The sequence below is a fragment of the Hyaena hyaena genome, unplaced genomic scaffold, assembly GCF_003009895.1.
Source record: "Hyaena hyaena isolate Hyena2069 unplaced genomic scaffold, ASM300989v1 scaffold_1327, whole genome shotgun sequence".
Lineage (NCBI taxonomy): Eukaryota > Metazoa > Chordata > Mammalia > Carnivora > Hyaenidae > Hyaena > Hyaena hyaena.
This window is the reverse complement of record NW_024081958.1, coordinates 357,166-378,917: the sequence shown is the minus strand read 5'-3', so window position 1 is coordinate 378,917 and position 21,752 is coordinate 357,166. Positions and strand designations below refer to the sequence as shown.

The 21,752-nt window shown below is 41.7% G+C and overlaps 1 protein-coding gene across 1 annotated transcript in view; it reads right to left on the bottom strand.

The window, feature by feature from the left end:
• Positions 1 to 3,744: 3,744 nt before the first annotated feature.
• The window catches only part of LOC120225119 (metabotropic glutamate receptor 3), a 148,376-nt gene continuing 130,368 nt past the window's right edge, over positions 3,745 to 21,752 (bottom strand). The window contains exons 3-4 of the mRNA XM_039223349.1: positions 8,070 to 8,925; positions 3,745 to 3,813 (exon numbers count right to left, since the gene is read on the bottom strand). Coding sequence (XP_039079280.1) covers positions 3,776 to 3,813; positions 8,070 to 8,925 — 894 coding nt within the window. The 3' untranslated portion in view covers positions 3,745 to 3,775. The remainder of the gene's footprint in view (positions 3,814 to 8,069; positions 8,926 to 21,752) is intronic.

Here is a 21,752-nt window from a genome sequence, read left to right as displayed (position 1 = left end):
CTCTCCAATAAATATCAAATCAACACGTTGTATACCTTACATTTACAGAATGTTATCAATAAATAAATCAATGTCTCAATAAAACCGGAAGACATTTTTTAATTGAAAATTTAAAAAATATTAATAGTCATGGGACCACTAATCATACTTGGTTCTGCAGCTTAGTGTGTGTATGAACATAATTTTGTATTTGAGATATTGTTTTGGAAATGTAACTTATGGTCAACTCCGTGCTAGTAAAATTACTTAGAATTTTGTTATGGAATTAAGTTTTCAGATATTCTGAAATGTCACTTAGTACTATAACTTCTGGGGACCCTGCCACCTGATCTGAGGCAGTGGGATGAATCCTTTAAATATCATTGTTTTGGAATGAACTAGATACAAGTGGGTGCTGATAGTAACCCCATATATAATGCTAGGGGTTTGGAGAAAGAATGTGAAGGACAACTATGTAATCTTGCCTGGTGATATCACATACAGTGACTAACGATCACTTGTTAAATGTTTAAAGAAAAAGGGAGGTGAGGATAGTGAGCAGGCATTGAGTTCTTTAGTCCTCATCCTCAGCACCTATCCTCAGGCTGCATCACATCCTTAATTTTCAGAAGCTGTGTTCAATCCTCTGGTATTAGGGTGATTTTGTTAGGTTCCTACTAAACCCAGCTCTGCGAAGGATCTCCCATAACCGCCTGCTTCATTAGATGACAATTTAATCTTTGAAAATCTTCAGAGAAAAGTCCCCTTTTTCACTATCTGGTGGCCATCGGGGGCAGAATTTTTTTTTTTCTAAATCCATCAGAAATACTTCCTTTATCTATTTTGGCTTTCCAGTGTTCTCTTGAAGATGAATAGTAGCACAAAGGTATATGTCAGTAGACAAACAGTGTTACCAATTCAACTGAGATCAGAAACCTTTAAAGATCAGGTTATTGTGGGATAACACCAGGGGTCCCAAAGGTCAAGAACACAGGTTAAACTTATTTTTAAACTAGATGTTAGCTATAGTGTTAGAAAATGCTCGGAATATTTTCCTCAATCTCCAGACACCTTTGTAAGTGATATTCCTATAAATACACCACAGCGTCCACAAAGGCTGGAAACATCTAGGAGATAGTATATTTATTATACTTTTTTCTGATGGGCAAGGCGGGAGAATCCGTTTCTTCTATTCTTCACTGGGGACTATTACTGTTTTCTGCTTTATAGACAGGATGGCTCTTCAAACAAATCAAGATAAATTAAGGATTATGAAATAATGATAATAGTAATATCAGCTATATGAAAAGAATACTTATCAGCAGCAGAAAACAGCAGAAAGCAGAAAGCTCAGGCCAAAGTGGAAAATGAGGTTTTCTAGAGGCTCCTGTTCTCCACTGTGTGACCTTAAAATGAGAGCCATTTCTCAAGCCTCTAAGACACCAGAGCACAGATGCATGGCACATAAACAAATAAGTAACCACATTAGCAGTGTCCTTTGGGGGTTTAAATCTTATTCTTGTGACCCCAGGAAGCTGACCAGAGAGAAAAGGGAAGAAAGAAGTACAGGATATTTATCTTTACATTTTGGAAATGCTTTTGATCAGCAGAGCTGGAACAAGTTTCTGTGCTTTTGTGGGAACTACAAATGTTCCAGGGGAGGAAGCAAGATCAAGAGCAGTTTGCTCTTTCAGGGACTTCAAAGCCCATTCATCCAAAGACGTGGCCATTACCATTTTGGCTTCCTCGCTGTGCCTTGGATGGCCCTGTACTTTTCAAGAGGAGAGCCTTGCTGGGTTGGGGCCAGCTCAAACATATTCCTTGGAGTGCAGTGTTCCAGAAAATCTGCCCTTCCTGGCCTGTGCTCTGCGATTACAGTCCCGACCAGGAGTGATCCTTGGACCTACTGGATGAGTCAGACGCAGAGCTGAGTGGGACAGTGAGGCTGGATTACTCATCTTCTGCCTCTACTCCTCCTCGAGGTGTGCAGGACTGTAAACGTAAGGACAAGCCTGCGCCATTGCCACCAGGCTGCAGCTCTCTGATCTCAGCAGCCTGTCTCCTGGCTGGAACCAGGAGGTGAGTGTGCCTCACCTCTCCATCCCCCACGCCCCCAGAAAAAGAAAAAAGAAAAAACACGCAAAAATGAGCAACCACAACATTAACAACAGAAACTGTCATTGCTGTGTGTCCTATTGTCCAGTCCTGGTATGACCACAAGTCCAGCAACAATAGGGAGTTGACCTCTTCGCCCGTAAGTCAAGTCCTGGGAGTGAGATTTGCTCAGTGAGTTGGAGATTTATTCTGGGCCTAAGATACAGAATCGTTTTCCAATTCAAAACAAAAACGGAAACCAAAGGAACCCAAAAGCTGGGCTAAGGCCATAACATTGAAGTTCCCAATAATCCTGCTTCTTTACTTGAGTCGCTCCCTAAAGGAGGAACTGCATCTGTCTTATTTATTCTTCTGTCCCCGGGGCCCAGCATGAAGTCTAAACTTTTCTGTGGAATGAATGTCTGAATCAGGATGTCGATGTCACCTATTTCATTCAGTGATCTTGGATAAATATCCTGTTGTGTCAAGTTCTCAATTTCTCCACTCTCAAACACTCCAGCCCACCAACACCTGCAGATCACAGAGGAAGGCCCAAATGTTATTTCCAAGCAAGTGCCTCCTCGATCGTGCATGCATCTTGGAGCACCTCCGGCAGTATGTTCAGAAAGTGGGAGCGCTTCCCTTTTTTCTTTTGAATTGGGTGTACTCTGGTTACCACATCACTCTGACAGTTGAGTTCACTTTTATGTGCTTCAGTAAGTGAAGATAATAATGCTGACATCCTGAATTTCCACCTCTGTCAAGTGAGGAGTAGGGGCAAGTTCATCTTTGAGGAAGGCCTTTTGTCACTCTGTGATTTTATTCTCCTCCACTTTCTGGAATTGGTCTCAGAATAAAAAGTGACAGGGATTGTACTGTACTGCGAACACACAGAAATGCCAGCGATATTGCATTTCTTTGGAGGTTTAATGGTCCTCTCTATTTCCTATGTTTTTAACTCACTTGGTAGTTTAAGCTTTCCTTTTGCATGATGAGCACATGGAATTTTATTCAAAGTAATTTCGAAAAGTCAAATGACAATTAACACAGTTCGCACTTAAATATTTTTTTCCAGAACTCTCCATGACATGACTCTTTCAGATGGAGAAAATTTTACTAACAACAAAAAAACCTTTGAAAACATTAAAAAAAATTTTTAATGTTCATTTACTTTTGAGAAAGAGAGAGAGAGAAAGAGTGCAAGTGGAAGAGGGGCAGAGAGAAGGAGCCACAGAATCTGAAGCAGGCTCCAGGCTCTGAGCTGTCAGCACAGAGCCCAATGTGGGGCTCGAACCCACAGACCATGAGATCATGACCTGAGCCAAAGTCAAATGCTCAACTGACTAAGCCACCCAGACGTCCCTGAAAAACTTTTATAATATCCTAAGGTTTAGATTCTAAGGCTCAGCTTCCAAGGTTTGGGTGTTTTATGAACCATCTCTGCTCCAACTGATTGGAATGTGGCTCAGGAACATTAAAGGAATCACAGAGAGGAGCACAAAAAGAAGCGTATTTCATACTTGTTGACTGACTGTCTTTCATTCCTTTAATAAACATTCCATTAATATCTAACACGTATCAGAAATGATGTTAGGTATTTGGGATGAAAGTCCTCAGCTTCCTAGGTCCTTGGTTCCATATAAAAGGAGCCCTGGATCCGGTGATTTCAACCCTGGATTTCAGTCTTTGCTCCTGTCACTAGTCAGTGACACCTGTCCAACCTTGGACAGATCACTTCATCTATAAAACAGGGATGGGTAGGAGGTCCAGAGCTCTGTTAGGTCTTAAATTTATCTCAAATACAATCATAGAACTCAACTAAAGGGTGGTGCTTAGATAAAAGCAGGCTATTCTAGATGTCAGATACTTTTCTTTGTTGAAATTCGTTTGTTAGTGAACACAATATATACATTAAGTTTTCCTAAAAAGAATGAATAAAACTATTGGTGGTTTTTCCTCATTCCTCCTTTCTTTAGTAAACATTTGTGGAGTGCCCACTCTGCACCAGAAACTGGGTTTGGGTATTTCGGATTAGAGAGGAAACATATCTTCTATGCTTTGAAAAACCTCACAATCTAGTAATGGAGACAGAGAAGGAGATGTAAGTTTGGGTGTCAAGTGCTATTCCTAATCAATAAATATTTACTGAGTGCTTATTTTGCTTGAGCTACATCAGTGATCAGCTACATGCTGATTGGCTACATGAATGCATCAGCTACATCAATGACTCCTGTTTTCATGGAATTCATACTCAAACATGAAGATCAAACAATAGAGAATAAACATGAAAATAAATGATACGGTATGAGAGAAAGTGGAAAAAAACCATGGTGTATAAAAGAAGTAAAACAGCTTAAAAAGAAGCAGGGCAAACCTGCGGTGGGGCGGGGGCAGTGAACTGCAATTTTCAGAAGGGTTGCCTGGTGGGCCTCCTTGAAAAGCTAAGAAGCTTGAAGGAATTTAAAAATTTAAGTAAAGGCTTGAAGGAATCAACTAGCCATAGGAATGTGGGGGGAGGGGAGGGGCATCACAGGTAGAGAGAGGACCTGCAGTGAAAAAGCCCTGAGTTTGGAAACAACTGTGGAGTGCAGTAAGAAAGGGGGGCGTAACAGGTGGTGACAGAGTAAGAGGGACAGGGAGGGAGTGGATTCGCGAGGACATTTGTAAGACACTGCAAGGATTATTTGACTTTTACTGTTGAGAGAAATGGGGGAACTCCCTAAGAGGTTATGAGCAGAGGAATGACTTGCTCTGATTTAAGTTTTATCTTACTTTTTATAATTTTTTTTTATTTGACAGAGAAAGAGAGAGAGAGAGAGTGGGGAGGGGCAAAGAGAGAGAATCCCCAAGCAGGCCCCAGGCTCAGCACAGAGCCCAGTGCAGGGCTCAGTCCCACGACCCTGGGATCATGACCTGAGGTGAGATCAAGAGTTGGATGCTCAATTGACTGAGCTACCCAGGCATCCCTGGTTTGAGTTTTAAAAGGTCATTCTGACTGTCCCGTAGAGAATGGGTTGCAGAGGCTGGGTTGGAAGTGGGCAAGAGCAAATCAATTAGGAGGCTATTGTAGAAATGTAGCCTAGAGATGTTGGTGCTTGGACCAGTGTGGTTGCAGTGAAGACTGAATAAGTGAAAGTACTAGATGAGACAGATGAAGATGGGGTGAGAGTGTTCTGCATGGATGAAGCAGACATGTACATTACATGTATATTTTATTCACAGAGGATACAAAAGCAGGATGTACTTGGAGAACTGCAAGTAGTCTTTATGGAAGGAAGGGTGAAGGTGGGGTGCAGAACAAAAGATGAGTCTAGGGAGGTAGACAGTGGTTAGATCCTACACCAGGAGAGCTCACTATTTTGAAGAATCTTTAACAAAGCATAGTTCTGCAAAATCTTTTTTGCAAAATGAATGTTGAAACTAGGTTAACTTCAAGGATACTCATGGCGGCCAACACTCGAACTAGCTAGTGGGAATATACCAAGGAACCAAGAGTATTTTACCAATACCAATACCAAGAGTATTTTCATGTATGTAATTAAAATTCTCAGGAGGCTTAGCTCTTCCATCCTGTAATGGCTACAGCCCTTAGGGAATTGGCAGCAACTACCCCTTGTCAGAATAATCTTGTAGCAAATGCGCGGAGTACAAGCTGATGGCTGGAAGGGGACTTGTTCGGCCCGCCTGAGCAAACTGAGCAAAGATTGTTTGCTGTTTACTATTGTAAACATTGTCCATTGTGTCAATATTCAAGTCAGAAAAACAAAGATACTATTTCGGAAAAAAATGTAAAACAATACCTGTTTTTCAGTAGATAACCAGGTTAGCATTATTTTTTTTAATGTCCATATTTAGCTCCTTTAGCCCCTCACTGTCCTCCGTTAGTAAGGTATTTTCTTGTCCAAGTGTCACACTACTAAGCACTATGGCCCTGGTGGTTGGTCTAAGTTCCTCTCTTTGTTTTCCCCCTTCTCCTCTCTTCAGAGATGGAGAATGACTTGTAATGTTCAACAAATTGAGAAGGCTAAAATAGCATTTTGTGGTCAAGTTTATAAAGCCGAACCAAATTGTAGAATCAAAGCCAGTAATTGAACAAGACAGACAAAAAGATGATTCCGTTTCATTTTTCTGAATAATGGCCTTATTTCTTCACTTTTCTTTGCCCCTTAAGACTCAGGCCATGAAATGAAGGAAAATATTGTGGTTACAGAGAATACCTTGCAAGGTCTCACTGAAATCCAAGAGTTCCCTTTATAGTAGCTGCTGCTGAGTGGATAGATTGGTGTGTTGGCATACTAAGGAGTAAGGAATGAACTACAGTAATACAGTTAATGAATACATGTGGTGAATAAAGGTAAACAATTACCCCGGGGATGGTCCAAAGGGGGGGGTGGGGTGGTAGGAAGGATGCTTATCTTATTTATCTTTTAGAATTAAGTGCATTGTAGATGCTATTTACAGATACTTGAGAAATTCATTTATATTTAGAGTAAAGATTCTTTTTTACTGACTCCATGGTCCTTTCTTACTTTCTGGAGATGGCAGCAGAAACTGATCTGGGATTTTGAGGTAAATATATATTATTTCTATATGGAATGCATCTGTGGGGCTACAGGGCACAGAAAGAGTTTCATCTTTACCACTTATATACAGTCATTCTAATGGTAAGAAATATCTACTAGATGAATAGGAGGGAATATTGACATAACTGATTTCTACTACTTTTGACTCCCTCTGGGTAGAATGAGGAAAAGATGTGCAAAATGCAGGCTGGTAAATTTTGTGCTTAGTTTCAAGGCTGGTTTAGGAATTAGAATTCTGGAATAGGAACCAATGATCATGGGGTCCTCTCTCAAAATTACCAGTGATTTTTCAGGTCATTTGACTTCTGAGTGATCATCTATAAAGATGGGAACTGCTGCTGATTCCAAACACAGTATGATTTGAACATACAGAGTTTCATGTCTTGGGAGATAAGTCAATTGAAACAGACTGTCCAGATTAGAAAGATGCTCTAATGGCATGGGAGATTATTATTATTAGCAATTTAGGCAAATGAGAGCATTTTATCGCTGTAGTATTTCTGGCATCAATTTTTGGGGTCTTTTAATATTACTTACCATTTATGATTTGGGATAAACTAAAGTCCTCAGAGCCAGTGCCTTAATGCTCTGTTATCATATGCACCTTAGTATAGGAATCAAACCTACAAATCTTGTGCTTTTTATGTTAGTAATGCATTGAAATGCAATGCTATATTTAGAAATACTTGACCATGTTTAGAATCAAAGGAAGAGGAAACAAAAGCCACTTCAAATACACCTTTGCCTATTCACTGGGGTATTGAGATGGCTCCCACCAGTCTTCAATCTGCTTATACTCAAGCTCTCAGAGAAAGTCTCATATCATAATGTCATTTGAGAAAAATCCACATCTCTTAGTGCCAACATGGAAATATTTCTGTATAGCAGAAGAAATAAACTCAAATGCTTGGAAATCACCACGGTCTGAGTGTTTTTCCCTTTGCCCCCTAATTAAGCTCTGGGAAAACAGCGACTTTTCTCTCTCTCACCCACTGTGAAAGTTATTAGATTCCTTTGCTCAAGTCACCCACAAAGAGGGCTTAGAAGTTCATGTTCCTTAGAGAGTTGCCAATTCTGCTAAAGGAGATTAAATGCCCGTATCACACGTGTCATACCCTACAGCTAACAAGAAAGGGAGCAAACGTGGCATAGCGCGCATGTAGGCAGCTATCACAGATCAGCCTAGCCTTGGGAGCCTTTCAATTTCGCAGAGTCTATCAGCCAAGATATTCCCTCAAAAATAAGCAAGAACATCAGAGCCATCATATTGCATCTTGGGATATTTGTGTAACAGGCTGGACCCTTTCTGTGGCTCCGAAACGCGGATTTCCGGGTCAGGGGCAGAGGTATTGGATTCTCGTTTGATTCCACCTGTTCACCTCCACAGAAGATGAGACAAAGCTCCTTGCTTACCTGTGAAGTTGATTTTCAGCAAATAGTCCTTGTACAACTTCTTCCCGTCCAGGATCTTCATAGCCTCGCAAAGCTTGGTGGTGTTGGGACAGAGGGTACGCTGCATTTTGTGCAGGGCGTGGGCCATGGCGTACACCGCGTTCACCACGAACATGATCTTGGATTCTTGCTCGTAGTTGCTGCTGTCGATGGCCAGGTGCTTGTCGCACGGGCGCCGGTCGTTGCGCTTGTTCTGGAGGCTGCACTGGAACTTCTGCTCCCAGAAGTCCCGGAACCAGGGGTTGCGGTGGTTGGTGTAGGGGCTGAGGCTCTGGAAGTAGCGGTCGAACTGGCGGACGGGGTGCGAAGCGAGCTCCAGCGTGATGGCGCCGTAGGCCACGTGCTCGCTGCCCTTGACGATGCTCTCCTGCGCGCCCCAGCCGTCGCTGGCCACCCAGGTGAACGAGGCGTTGGCGCGGCTGGCGGCGGCGATGAGCTCGCGCGAGTCGTCGCCGCGCATGAAGAGGACCACGACGCGCGCGTTGGGCTTCTGCAGCAGCTCGCGGATCACGCTGTCGTAGGACTTGCGGATGTTGGAGCGGCCCACTTTCTCGGCGGTCGCGATGCAGATGTTGCGCTGGCGGGCCTCCTGCTCGAAGGCCTCGATCCCCGTCTCCCCGTAGTCGCCCTCCGAGGCCACGGTGGACACGTAGGTCCAGTTGAAGAAACGCAAGATCTCGGCCATGGCTTTGGCCTGGTAGAAGTCCGGGGGCACGGTCCTGGCAAAGTAATCGTAGCGCGACTTGTCGCTGAGTTTGGCGCTGGTGGACGCGTAGCTTATCTGAGGGATCTGGAAGAGCCTAAGCAGGTTTGCCACCTGGGAGGGGGGGGTGGCAGGCGTGGGGGAGGGGACGAGAAAGAGAAGGCTTTGTTTTAGAAACCTAGTGGTAAATGCACGGGAAAAGTGAATAACACCAGACTGTTGGCCCAGCTCCCTCTTCACCTCCCGATCGCTAAAGTCTGAGCACGTTGCCAGAAGCTTCCCTGCGCGGTATTTTGGATTTCAAGGGAGCGGGTTTCAAGTGGGAATGCTTATGCTCTGGGAAGGGGCACAGGAGAGAAGTGAGAAGGGCTGTCCTCTCTGTTTCCTAGACTTCATGCTAGGTCCCTGGCTAAGATCGGTCCTGGTCAGGTGTCTTCAATGTGATTGGTTGAAGTTTCTGGGGTCCCGCGACAGCTGAGTCAGAGGATGAATTACAAGGGAATTGGCCAAACCGGTTTTTAGTCGACTTGGCTGCGGTTGTATAGAAAGAGCCTGGGTGTTGCCTGATTCTCACTTCCCCCACTTTTGCTAAAAATGGCAATCTCTGAAAGAGTTTAATTTGGGAACCTCATGCCACATGGACAGTCCAAATTAGACATTTATTATCTAGGTTAAGGGGGAAAATAAATCAATTCTTTTTGGTCCACTCCAATTTTTGGCATAGGCTTTTCTAAACTTCTGAAAAGCTTGACAAACCTTTTCTTTGCTTTCTTTTTCCTTTAAAAATTTTGTTTCTGTTTAGACTGTGTGAAAAGAAAGCATACAAATGCTATTTTTATGGCAGTTTTGATTAAAACACAAGTAAAGAAGTACTGAAGACCTTATCAGGAAAGAACCATCTCCTCCCAAGTTTTAAAGCTTGAGTAAAGACTTTAAATTTGTCATAATTCACCTACCAGTAATAGTTCACTGTTTTTTTTTATTACAGGAAAAAATAAGGAAAGTGACACTAGCTTACCAAGGAGCATTTTATGCATTGAGTATTTGCATAAAAATATTATCTCAAAATATCTGCACACATTATATGTATATCTAATGATAAGTTTATTTTAATTTTTCCTGGGTACTTCACATATCCTGAACCCTTCTGTCTCTACATTGACTTCAGCTAAGTTACATTACATACTAATTGTACTTTAATCAGAAACAGCACTGAATATTCTGATACACTCTATGAGTGCTTCGAAATTTTCCTTCTGCAAATTGTGGTTTCAGGTTTACGTTTGACATGTAGGGGAAGCACAGCTTGAAACAGGCAGCTGTTAGCAAAGCGCACAAGTAACATAAAACAACTGCCATCTGAGTCCTGATTAATCATCATTTCGTCTGGCAAAGGAAACTAACAGCCAAGTTCATACACAGCCACACAGCATGTTCTTGGAGATCTGGCCTGCTATTAAAACCAACACTTGATATAGCCCAGAGCCATCAAAAATGTTTTCTATATCATTTCACATCCTGGTCCCTCTCACTTAACTACAAATAGAACCGCTAGAAGAACTGGCATTTACTGTGCAAAACAAAGCAAATTTAAGACCCAAATCTTTCTTGCAATTGGTAAAAGCTTGCTAAAAGAAGTTTTAGGATATGGATGAACTGGGGGAAATAGAGGGAAGTGGCTGGGCGGCTGGGCGGATGAAGGCTAGTATGCCATTTGTTTCTTCTTGTATCAGGACCAGGAGACCCTGAACAAAATGGCCGACACCGATTCATTTGAACATGGGAGTATTGTTTGTTTATTCAGCCTGATTGATGGGGGAATAAACAAGTACTGTCATTACTTCTAGACTGATTACCTGCCTTCCTTCGGATTTATGTGCCATGGTGGCAGACTGGCAGTAAGAGAGAGCCCTGTCTGCGCACAGGCTTGGCTTGGTAATGGTGTTTCTGGGTAGCGCTGGAGAAGCCACCTCTTCTTGATGCTACAGTTTTCTCATCTTCAAGTTATATTCGTCAAGACCCTAACCCCCTCAGGGAGACAGAGAATGAAAGGACCTGAAAAATGCCCAGAAATATTATTTTCTGGCAGCGAGGAGCCACAGTGAAAGGATCTTAAGCTGCCAAAACTTTCTTCTCCCAGAGGGGTACAAGTAATCAGAAGCTGCTTAAGAAAAGAGTTGTTATCTGTTGACTGGTAGGATCCTGTGGCTTCATGTCTACCTCTCCAGGATGTCTGAAAACAATTTTCAGATAAGGCAGGCTGTACGATAGAATGAATTATGCGTAGAATAATGGCAATGCAGAAAAGATCCCCTGCACTGGGATGGGCCCAGGATGAGCCGTAGCATGTTGGGCAAGGCAGAAAGCTAGAATCAAAGGGCAATTATTGCAGTTATTAGAATTATTCATAGTGTGTGACTATGAATCTGACGGGTGGAGCACAGGACACCCAGGTGGGAAGAAGAGGGAAGAACAGGAGCTATATGCCGTGGCGTCCCCCACAGGTTGTCTAGCTGCTGGGAGGAGGAGCTTTCTTACTAACATAAAACTTGGAACACGAGTTGGGGGATCTCCAGAGAGTTGTCAGCTGGATGTTTCCTATCTCATTTGTCTAAAAATTGGGCATCTGCAGCATTTTTGACTTGCTTGGCTGGCCATATGGTCCCTCTGAGAAAGCATGAAGGAATAAGGGGAACTCCTACACTGGACATCATTTTAAAAGTAAAAGAAGAACAATTTGAGGCTGGGGAGGTAATGTGAAATTTTGGAAGAAAGTTGTCCAATTATATTATCAGTAGGAGTGGGGTGAGGAAAACGAGGATCAAGTTACATATGCGTTAGCAAAAAAAAAAAAAAAAAAATGGTTTAAAAGTAGAGACGCACGTCTCATGGAGAGAGACTCTAAAAAGCCTAAGAGAGACAGAATGATTTGAAAAATAACTCAGACTATACAGAATAGTTTCAATAAGACGGTGAAGACCAGGTCTCCAAAGAACCCAGGGGGGCCTTTGAGTGATAAAAGAACTAGTGACAAGAGATGGGTGCTGGAGCGGCGTCAGGCCCTTGGGCTTCCCCATGGGCAGCATAAACGATGGGAACGCACCTGTAAGAATTAGGGACACTAAAACCCAGACTGTGAAAATGGAGCAAAGTGATTTTTGTTGTTGCTGTTACTGTCATGTGTTTATGTTTCAGGAGGAGACGTGGTGAAAAGAGAGACTCACTGGCTGGAGAAGTCGGTTCCAGATGGTGAAAGGAAACACCTTGTCTAGTCCCTCTTGCTTCTTACCTCTTTTCAGGGAGAATGTTTCCCAACTTGGAGGTGGTAATACAATTCAGTGAAAATCGTATCTCGCATCAATGTGGGAGAGAAGACTAAACAAAAACTCATAATCACGTTATTTGAGTGCTTTCGGTTTTGAATTTTGGGAGAAATAGCAGATGGATCTATGGACTCCCCATCAGGAATCTTTGAGAACTCAATAAGGGGAGGACTGTCAGAGGGAGAAAAAGAAGGAGGAAGTGCAAATTCAAGAAATATAAATTAAGATTAAATCACTAAGAAGGGTGTGTTTTGGTAACTAGAATAGAGTTTTTAAAAATTGTTTTAATGTTTATTTATTTTTGAGAGAGAGAGAGAGAGAGAGAGAGAGGAAGGGGCAGAGAAAGAGGGAGACGCAGAATCCAAAGCAGGCTCCAGGCTCTGAGCTGTTAGCACAGAGCCCGACAGAGGGCTCAAATTCACAAGTGGTGAGAGCATGACCTGAGCCCAAGTCAGATGCTTCACCGACTGAGCTATCCGGGTGCCCTTAGAGATTTTTATTAGAGAGCATGCAGGCACTTAGAAAGGGAGAGCATGCACTCCCTAAGAATGAATTTCGCTAGAGAACATCTCTGTGGAACTATTTAGGGAAGAATTGTAGTCCTGGAGGACCATGACTTCAACAAGGCATTAGTGACATTACTTGGACTCTTGTGGACAAGGGAAAGTGGTAGGAATTGGTTGAGAAAGAGAACAGTTTGGAACAGAGTCTATATAAGGTGGTCAAGTAAGGTTCAATTTTTACCAGTGACTTTGGAAAAAAAATACAAATAAGCTATAAGACCTTTACATTTTAGAACTGGAAGGAGCCATGAAGATGACCTAAGCCTTTTGTTTTATAGATGAGGAAACTGAGGTTCATAGTGTGAAGTGACTTTCCAGAATTTCCACAACCAGTAAACGGAAACACTAAGATTCTAGTCCAATCTCTTGATTTTTCTAAAAGACTAGATTCCCTTGCTGGTGATATGGTGATATGGTGATATTAACACAGGGAGAGATGTAAATTTCTGAATTCAAGTTAAAATGACACAAGTGAATAAAGAAGAAGAAAACTAGGGAGAAATGAGGTTACAAATGCAAAGCTGCAGTTCAGCACCAGAAGTCCAGGGTGGCTAAAATCAAAGATGGATTATTGAGGGCTTTACTCTCTTTAGATTCCATTTCACAACTCCTCACAAGTCAACTGGGAGGAGCTATCTCACAGTCCCTATAATCTGAGTTACTGTCAGCAGACTCCCCCTTTGGGGAAACCTTTTAAAGACCCCTAGTATTTTTAATGATGCTAATAGTTCTGTGCCTGTTAGTGTTCTAACGGTTCTAAATGTATTATGTGCTTTGATCCTCATAACAATCTTATGCAGTAGATCTTACCATTATCCTATTTTGTAGACTGAGGAACTGAGGCACAGAGTGCCTTGGGATCTTGCAACAGAGTCCAAAGGGGATGGGATTTGATCCTAGGCATTGTGGCCTTGTGCTCAACTTGCCACACTCAATCCACTCTGCAACCCCAGCTCTGAACCTCTGTCCTCTGCAGTTATTCTCACTATGCTATGGCACTGATATATTTCAAGTTATAACATGCTTGTCTTTTTTTCAAATTTCTGAAGGCCTTAACTCCTTGATTTGAGGACCATTTGTCATCATTCCTTGGTATCAATATATATATATATATGTATATATATATATGTTGTTGTTGTTTTTCCTTTTTCAGTCTGTATTTTGTAGGGGCTTCATAAGTATTTGCTTTCTGATTGACCATCTTCAGAGATAACAGCAGTTGTCTGAGAATCCACTGGGAAATTTTAACTGTGAGGTTGAAAGCTTCACACTATAAATATCATGATCATGTTTGACTTCATAATTTATGCGGGGAACACAATGACCTTATGGCACAGCCTATTATTTCCTAGGGCTAGAGGGGATGCATGCAGGTTTAAGAGAACCCCTTCTCCCATGTAGCATGTATTATAGTTTTATGTTTAGTGTTCAGACACGTTGGGGTATCCATTTTCTGAGTGGTCTGAATTTAGGCAGGACTAGCTATTGCCCTGTTTTCACTGTAACCCAGAAAGTCACTAATATATTGACTCTGTTGGCTTGAGGAGAAACATTTAGGGTGCTGGTCTTGGCCAAGTTACTATTATTTAGCAGATGACATGATCTAAAATTGAGATTTCTTGTATTTTTCTCATTTTCGTAGTTGCAAGGTGTTGCTTAGGATGGGCTTCTTTGGCACTAGTTGTCCAACAAGCCAATGTTTCTTGTTGAACATCAGCCGCCATTCTCCCATTCTCTTTCCCCCTAGATGAGCCCAGATCTGTGTAGTTTCCCTCTATTTATTATGTTCTGTGTCTATGCATGAAGTTTCCTATATATGATGTTCTGAAATCTACATGTGTTTGCACATGGCGTTCTTTCTGCTTAAAATGACCTTTCCCACTTGTTTGCTTAGCTAATCCATCTAAGAGTCCCTTCTCTTTGTGGATACCTCACTTCAAGCTGAGACTCTTTTTTTCTTTTACATATTTTCCTCATAGCACTAATCAAAGTTTATGGTGATTTCTATTCCCTAATTCCTCTCTTGGTATGAGAACTCTTAAGGACAGGGGGTTTGTATTGTTAACTTCTGTTTCCTCAGTGCTTTGCAGAGTATAGCAATGCTCTGTAATGTTTGTTAAATGAATGAATTGCTGAATGAGCTAGTAGTTTGCTACTCTCCCATGAAATCTTTTCTATTACAAGGATAGATTTCTGTGGGAGAAGAATAGCTGGCCACCAGCAGGCAATGTAAAGATAATCTCAAACATTATTGATAAACAATTTGCTGTGCAATATGGATCCTTCACTAATTACATTCAATTTTGCAGAAAATGAGATAACACATAAGACATGGAATTGGCTTAGACGTTTAGGAATCTGAAACAGAGTACTTCTAACGATTAAAACCGATTTCTTCAAATTATCTCTGTGTCACTAACTGGGAGTATATAAAAGAAAGTCAATATTATATCAACTGGATCTGGTCATTGTATCAATTCCCTTTAGGGTATAAAGCTTTCTTTTTATTCTGAGAAAAACAAACTAAGGGCCTTATCCATGAAACCTCAGTTCTCAAACAATATGTACCCAAACTGGAGGTCATATAAACATATATCTAAGGCAAGCTTCACCAAATGAACTGATTTTAAGGTCTGCTGATAGGATAAGTTTTTTCTGGAGACAAATGCATCTTATACAAGATACATAAGCAGCCAAACACTCAGAGCTGTCATCAGTGGTCCACTTATTCTTTCTTGGGAATGTCTAAAACTTTACCTTTCTTTTTTTTTTTTTAGAAATTTTTTAATGTTTTATTTATTTCTAGGAGAGAGAGAGAGACAGCGTGAGCAGGGGAGGGTCAGAGAGAGGGAGTCACAGACTGAAACAGGCTCCAGGCTCCGAGCTGGCAGTCAGCACAGGGCCCGACACGGGGCTCGAACCCACGAACCGCGAGATCATGACCTAAGCGAAAGTCGGACGCTTAACCGACTAAGCCACCCAGGCGCCCCTAAAACTTTACCTTTCTGATAGTCAATAGCTGATCGTGGGGTGATGCTACTTCGGCATCAAGATTACCCTTATGTGCTGTTGAGAATTTTGAGTTAAAGACCATGATTTTTCTGGAAGTTTTACTTCTCCCAACATTTTTTTAGCAGGTCAGGGGCACTCTTCTCTTTAGCACTTTAGGTGTCATGCTTCATTTCAATGATATTCTGATCACAAGAGCAAAAGGGTATGAACTGTGAAAAAGATCTCAGGTAGTCTGTTCTTTGATGTTGTGAAAAGGGAATATGAGTTGGAAATTTCCATCACCTGTGAGCCTCCACATCCGTCCTGTGGCCCCTCTTCCCATTCAGGATATCCATGATGTACCCATTTCAAGCATGAGCTTTGTGCCTTCTGGGATGGCACCATGCCAAATATTTTTCTCAACACAAGACAAAAAGGGGTGTGGAAGTTTAGAGTCACGTGGAAATAGATTGTCCATTCACAAAGGTCCCTTTCAGAACTTACAATGTCATTGGCTTCGGAGACCATGCTAATACATTAAAGGGAACACCAGTAACTCATTTTTGGGTGGACCTGTACAAAAGTTCCAGATGGTGAGAGCCATCACATGTTTACTTTCCAAGAGAGGTGCTGTCTACACCGCTGATATATATGCCTTTAGAAAATAACATGTTATGGCTGCCCTGGGAGTCAGTAGACTCAAGAATAGCCTGCATGGGTTTGCCTTTGCATTCTTTGCTGTTCATCTATCTCTTTGGGGCTATTTTCTAAGAATAAGCCTAGCACGTTCGCTGTTTTATCACATGTGCGGTCCTGAATGCTTGGTTCCATCCTTTTAATTAAAGGATTAATTAATTAATATATAAGCCTAGAAGAGAAGCACTGAGAGCTGCACTTTGAACCATCTGCTACCTCATAACCCATGTTAGTCCATGAAGCAGGTTGTAAAAGTTGTGATGGTAAGAGACCTCACTGACCCTGCTATTCCAAATGATCAAGTTGCACTGTTAGCTGTACAAAATCCCGGATTGGCTTGTATTTTAATCTGCAACTGGAGGTGGTGTATAGTTGAGAAACCGCCTCAGGAATCCAAGCTGTTCACATCACATGAGTTGTCTGCCCATAAAGGATGCCAATCACATTGTTATTGTGGAAAGGAAAGGATTAGTCATTTTTTTTTGGACCGTCTTACCTGCAGCACATCTGGGAACATTTTGCATGAAAACAATTGACTGCAGCCCATGTCTGAAGGCCAGAGATTAATCTGGATTTAGGAAATCACATAATAGTGTAGCAGATGCCAATTTACTCAGTATAATCTGCAAAAGTCACTAACTCTTACATGCCGTGGCCCCAAAATGCTAGTCAAAGATTCACACTGGCTTTCCATTCAGCGGCATTCTTGAGGATTCTGTAGGGGCAGTCCAGACAAAGGAATTCTTTATCTGTGGCAAAACCTTACAAGAAAGGCCTGAAGTTATCCTGATTCCTATCCCAACCTCTCCTGAAATCACTGCACCTGTGGCTTACAACCCAGACAGTAATATGCTTTCATTTTCTCCATTCATGACAAATGGATTATGAATAGAAAGGTGATCCATTTTGGTGCTCTCCTGGCTGAGATGATATGCAAACCACATAGGACTCCTTGATTCACATTTCTTTTCGGGAGACCAGCCTTAGAAGACATTCCGGTTTCGCATGGTGACACTGCCACTCTGTCTTGCTCCCTTCCTACCAAGGCACTACTGCATGAATCACTTTGTTTTAATCCTGACTTAGCAAGTGCTTAGAAGAAGAACCAGAAGGTATCTTGCCTACTGACTCAGTTGGCCTCTGGCGTTTGCTCCCTTTTTTCTCCATAAATTAATTTTTGAGAGAAATCATGGAAGCGAATTCATTTGGGTTCCAGTCACTAACACTGGGATCAAAAGGTCTATGTCAGATCTGGTCCAGAATGTTAGTATTTGCCAGTGACACCTGTAAGCGTGGTTCCCAGGATGGCTTGACACCAGCAGAGTCATTAGAAGCATGTCTTTTCAAGCCTTGCATGTTGATTTTTGACAATGCCTATTGAGGATTTAGCAGAGCCATAGGTTGCACTAAACCATATTTTCTGTGACCCTTGAAGTCACTTGTATAATGACAATATGACAAATATAGTCTTATCAATAAGAGAGGCATTTCTATCCTTGTTAGTTGTTAACCAAAGGCTACAAGTTGTTGATATGCCTGGGGGCAGATGAGGGCTACAGCCTGGCTAAACAAAACAAAAAGGTTACCATTTCCTGCTGAGGTCCTGGGGCAATAATCTAAGGCAGAAGGTCACTTACCGTTTGTAGCAAATAGAACTGTGTTAATTAAGGGAATGGCATGCCCAAAGCTGTGTTTTAAAAAATTTTAAAAAGTTATGGTGGGGGTGCCTGGGTGGCTCATTTGTTGAGCATCTGGCTCTTGATTTTGGCTCAGGTCATGATCTCACAATTCGTGGGATCAAGAATCAACACCCACTCAGCATGGAGCCTGGTTAAATTTCTCTCTCTCTCTCTCTCTCTCTCTCTCCCTCTTTCTCTGCCATCTCCCACTCATGTTTTTTTTTCCCCTCTCTCTCTCACTCTTTCTCTCTCACTCTAGAATAAAAAATATATTTAAAAATACTATAGTGTATGACATCCAACTTGAAAGGAAAGAGTCAGGGAAGGGTAATAAGATTAACAAAACACTCATTCTCACTTAAGCTGTGAGTTCATGTAACCCCAGTAATGATGAATAAGTTCATACTAGAAATATCAAGATTGGAAGTTTAATGAAAAGTTTCAATCCACTTAAAACTGTTTTATTTGGAGGTCTTCTAGGTGGCGGCTCAGTTGGCTGAGCATCCGACTCGTGATTTTGGCTCATGGTTCATGAGATGGAGCCCTGCATTGGGCTCTATACTGGACCCTCCTTGGGATTCTCTTTCTCACTTTTTCTCTTCCTCTCCCCACTCTTGCTCTCTCTCTCTCTCTCTCAGTCTCTCAAAAATAAACAAACTAAAAACATCCTTTTTTATTTGGTTGGCAGTACTGAAATATTTGTGTCTCCTTTGTTACCCTGTTTGTGTCATTACAGGTCACCTCAATCCTTCTTGGAATGAAACAGGTAGTAAACTATATTGGTTGTTGGACAGTCTAGGAAGGGTAAAGAACTTTTAAATCCCTGATACAGACTTTCTTTCATGTGGAAATGAACACTGAGAGTCAGTTCAATGGCCATTGGTAACAGCTGAAATTTGCTCGATGACACCAACCTGTGTTTATTGTTGGACTTCTTGAAATCTGGTTCCTAGTGATCTTCCTTAAAGCTTCTGTGTCAGCACAGGTAATATGTGCTTGCTACATATGCATAGTTTTTACTTCTAGGGAAAGGTACTTTTTTTATAGACAAATTCTGAACGAGTTGTAGGTGATGTGTTCAGTCACATCTGTTTTCCACACTGGGGAAGCTTAATTGCCTGGTTTGTGTTCTGTGAGGCCTCACTGTGAACCTGATGGCAGCTCCCCAAACTGGAGGCCCAGAGCCTGGGAGGAGCCAACTTGTCCCTGGGATGCACGCCCTACAAATTCAGCCCTATTATGTGACGGCAAATGTTTCAAGACGCTTTGCCATTCTGACCACTTGGCAAGGAAATCTGGACTATATTTGGAATATAGTTTTTGAAAGTGTTGCTTCTGTTGTGTTCTCCCCTGTGCGGCGGTTCCCTCTATTGGAAGGTAAAGTCAGAGCTGGCAAGAATCAAGACTTTGTCACTAGTAACAGAGGGATTTCCATAACATACCAGGTGGTGATGTCAAAAATAGCAACACCACAATTTTAGTGTCCAAAGTCCTACTGATATACTGCCTGGAGTATCAACGTGGGCTCAGAGTTTAACTCCAAGTGTTTCTGGAACACTATTCTTAAATGTCCAAAGTCCATTAATTAGAAAAATAGTGTGTAAGTTTTCGACTGCATTTTTCATAGACCAGTAAAAGCACTTCTACTGCATTAAATCAATGAACTTTCATTATTATAAACTGCTAAGTGTTGGCTCCTTCCGTATTGAAATCCCGAGCCTTATATATTGATCGATTTAAAAGGCACATGTTTAATGGTAATTTGAAAAGAGAACTTGGTGTTGTTAAAGCAAAATCACGTCTTAGGTTTAGCTAAAGGTGTTAGGAGTCCTAATTCAATTAGCTCACCTATTCATCTATTTCATAGTATAAGACATTGCTGCTTGGTCAGGAATGTCTGTATTCCTTGCATTTCATCCTGCGACCTCCATCAAAGACGTGTGACTGCAGAAAATGCTGGTTCTCAGCCATGGGCCATTCTGTTGCCCAGTGGACAGTGGTCCTGATGGTAACCTCCTGTTTTTCACAAGAGTAGTTTCCAAATAAACACGACAGAAGGGGAATTAATTAAGGAATAAATTAACCCCAAAGCAAAGGGGAAAAAAACAACAACAACCAGTGCGTCTTAGATAATTACCTCTGGTGAGAAATTTTTTAAATGGAACAATGTTAACAAAAGCATTTTAAAATTGCTGCTGCCTCCCTCCCAGGGATAAAGTCCTTGAACACTATTGCCCTTTTTCTTTTGGAGGAGGGGGGGGGCAGGAGCAATGAGGGGAGGTTTCAAAACAATCAGCTTTGTGAGATTACTTTAGAATGAAAAGTCTGGAAACCAAATAAATAAAAAGATTCTATTTGAGATAACTTTTGAGTTGGAGTTTCCTGAAGCTTCGGCTGTGTGAGAGGATGATCGGGATAGCGGTGTGGGAGGCAAACTATCAGGATCCTAATGTTGATTCCACTACTTTCTAAGTGGTAGCGGCTTGAACTTGGCACTTGACCTTTAGTGACCCTCAATTCCTCCAACAACTGTTTCTCTTGGACTGGAGATGTTAGGTTTTGTTTTTTTTAAAACCTAACAATAATATATTATAATAATATCAGAGGCGGCTGGGTGGCTCAGTTGGTGTCTGACTTCAGCTTAGGTCATGATTTCACGGCTTATGGGTTCTAGCCCCGTGTTAGGCTCTATGCTGACAGCATGGAGCCTGCTTGGAATTCTCTCTCTCCCTCTCTCTTTGTCCGTCCCCTACTCATGCTGTCTCTGTCTTTCTCAAAATAAATAAACAAACTTAAAAAAAATAGTAATATCAGTAAGATCTACTAAAATCTAAAACTTTAAATGTTCGTTGTGTGCAAAACACTATTTTTGCTGTTTTTTTCATGTATTTTCTCATTTAATTCTTATAATTACCAGTAAAAGAGTACTATTAATATCTCCAACTTAGACATGAAGAAAGAGGCAATGAAGGCTTAAATGAATCCTAATCAGTCTGCATGCAGAGTTTTAAATCACTGAGCCAAAAATTTTTAAGAAAGCCTTGCTAAAAATGTATCGTCGTAGCATAACTGTGCTATGATCATTGTATCTGCAATATTAAACTTACTAAATGCAACTATCATCTTTACTTTTCTGGTGATTGACACACTAAAGATAGATTAGTAAATGGATTTCTAATGCTGTCACTCTGCTTTCCTTGAGGTCAGGATGATGTTTTCTTCTCTTTTGCATTAGCTATGAGCATAGTATGTGGCACACTTGGCCCTCTGCTGACTGTGTGTGGACTAAGGACAGAGCCCTGACCTCATCTGGGATGGCCCTGGGTTCCCAGCTCTGTGAACTTGGATAGTTGTCTCTGGAATAGTCAGTCTAAGTGCAAACAAAGTAGAACCCTCAGCACTGCTCTGAAATCAAGGCAGTGGAGGAGGGGAGAGTGGGGGAGCCTTTTGTCCCACATACTCACTCTGCTATGTCATCTTCCTTTTGTATCACATCCAGGTTTCCATTGTAAGAAAATGCTTATTTGAAGCTTATGAACATCTAGACTAATCTGGAATAGGTGGGTCATGGCTGTGACCACCTCCCCCATCAGAGATTTGTTTAGGGAGTTTCAATCATCTGGACATGTAGCAGGTTATTATCCTGTTAATTTTTTCACTTCATTCCAAAAGACATTTATTCTCAGCCT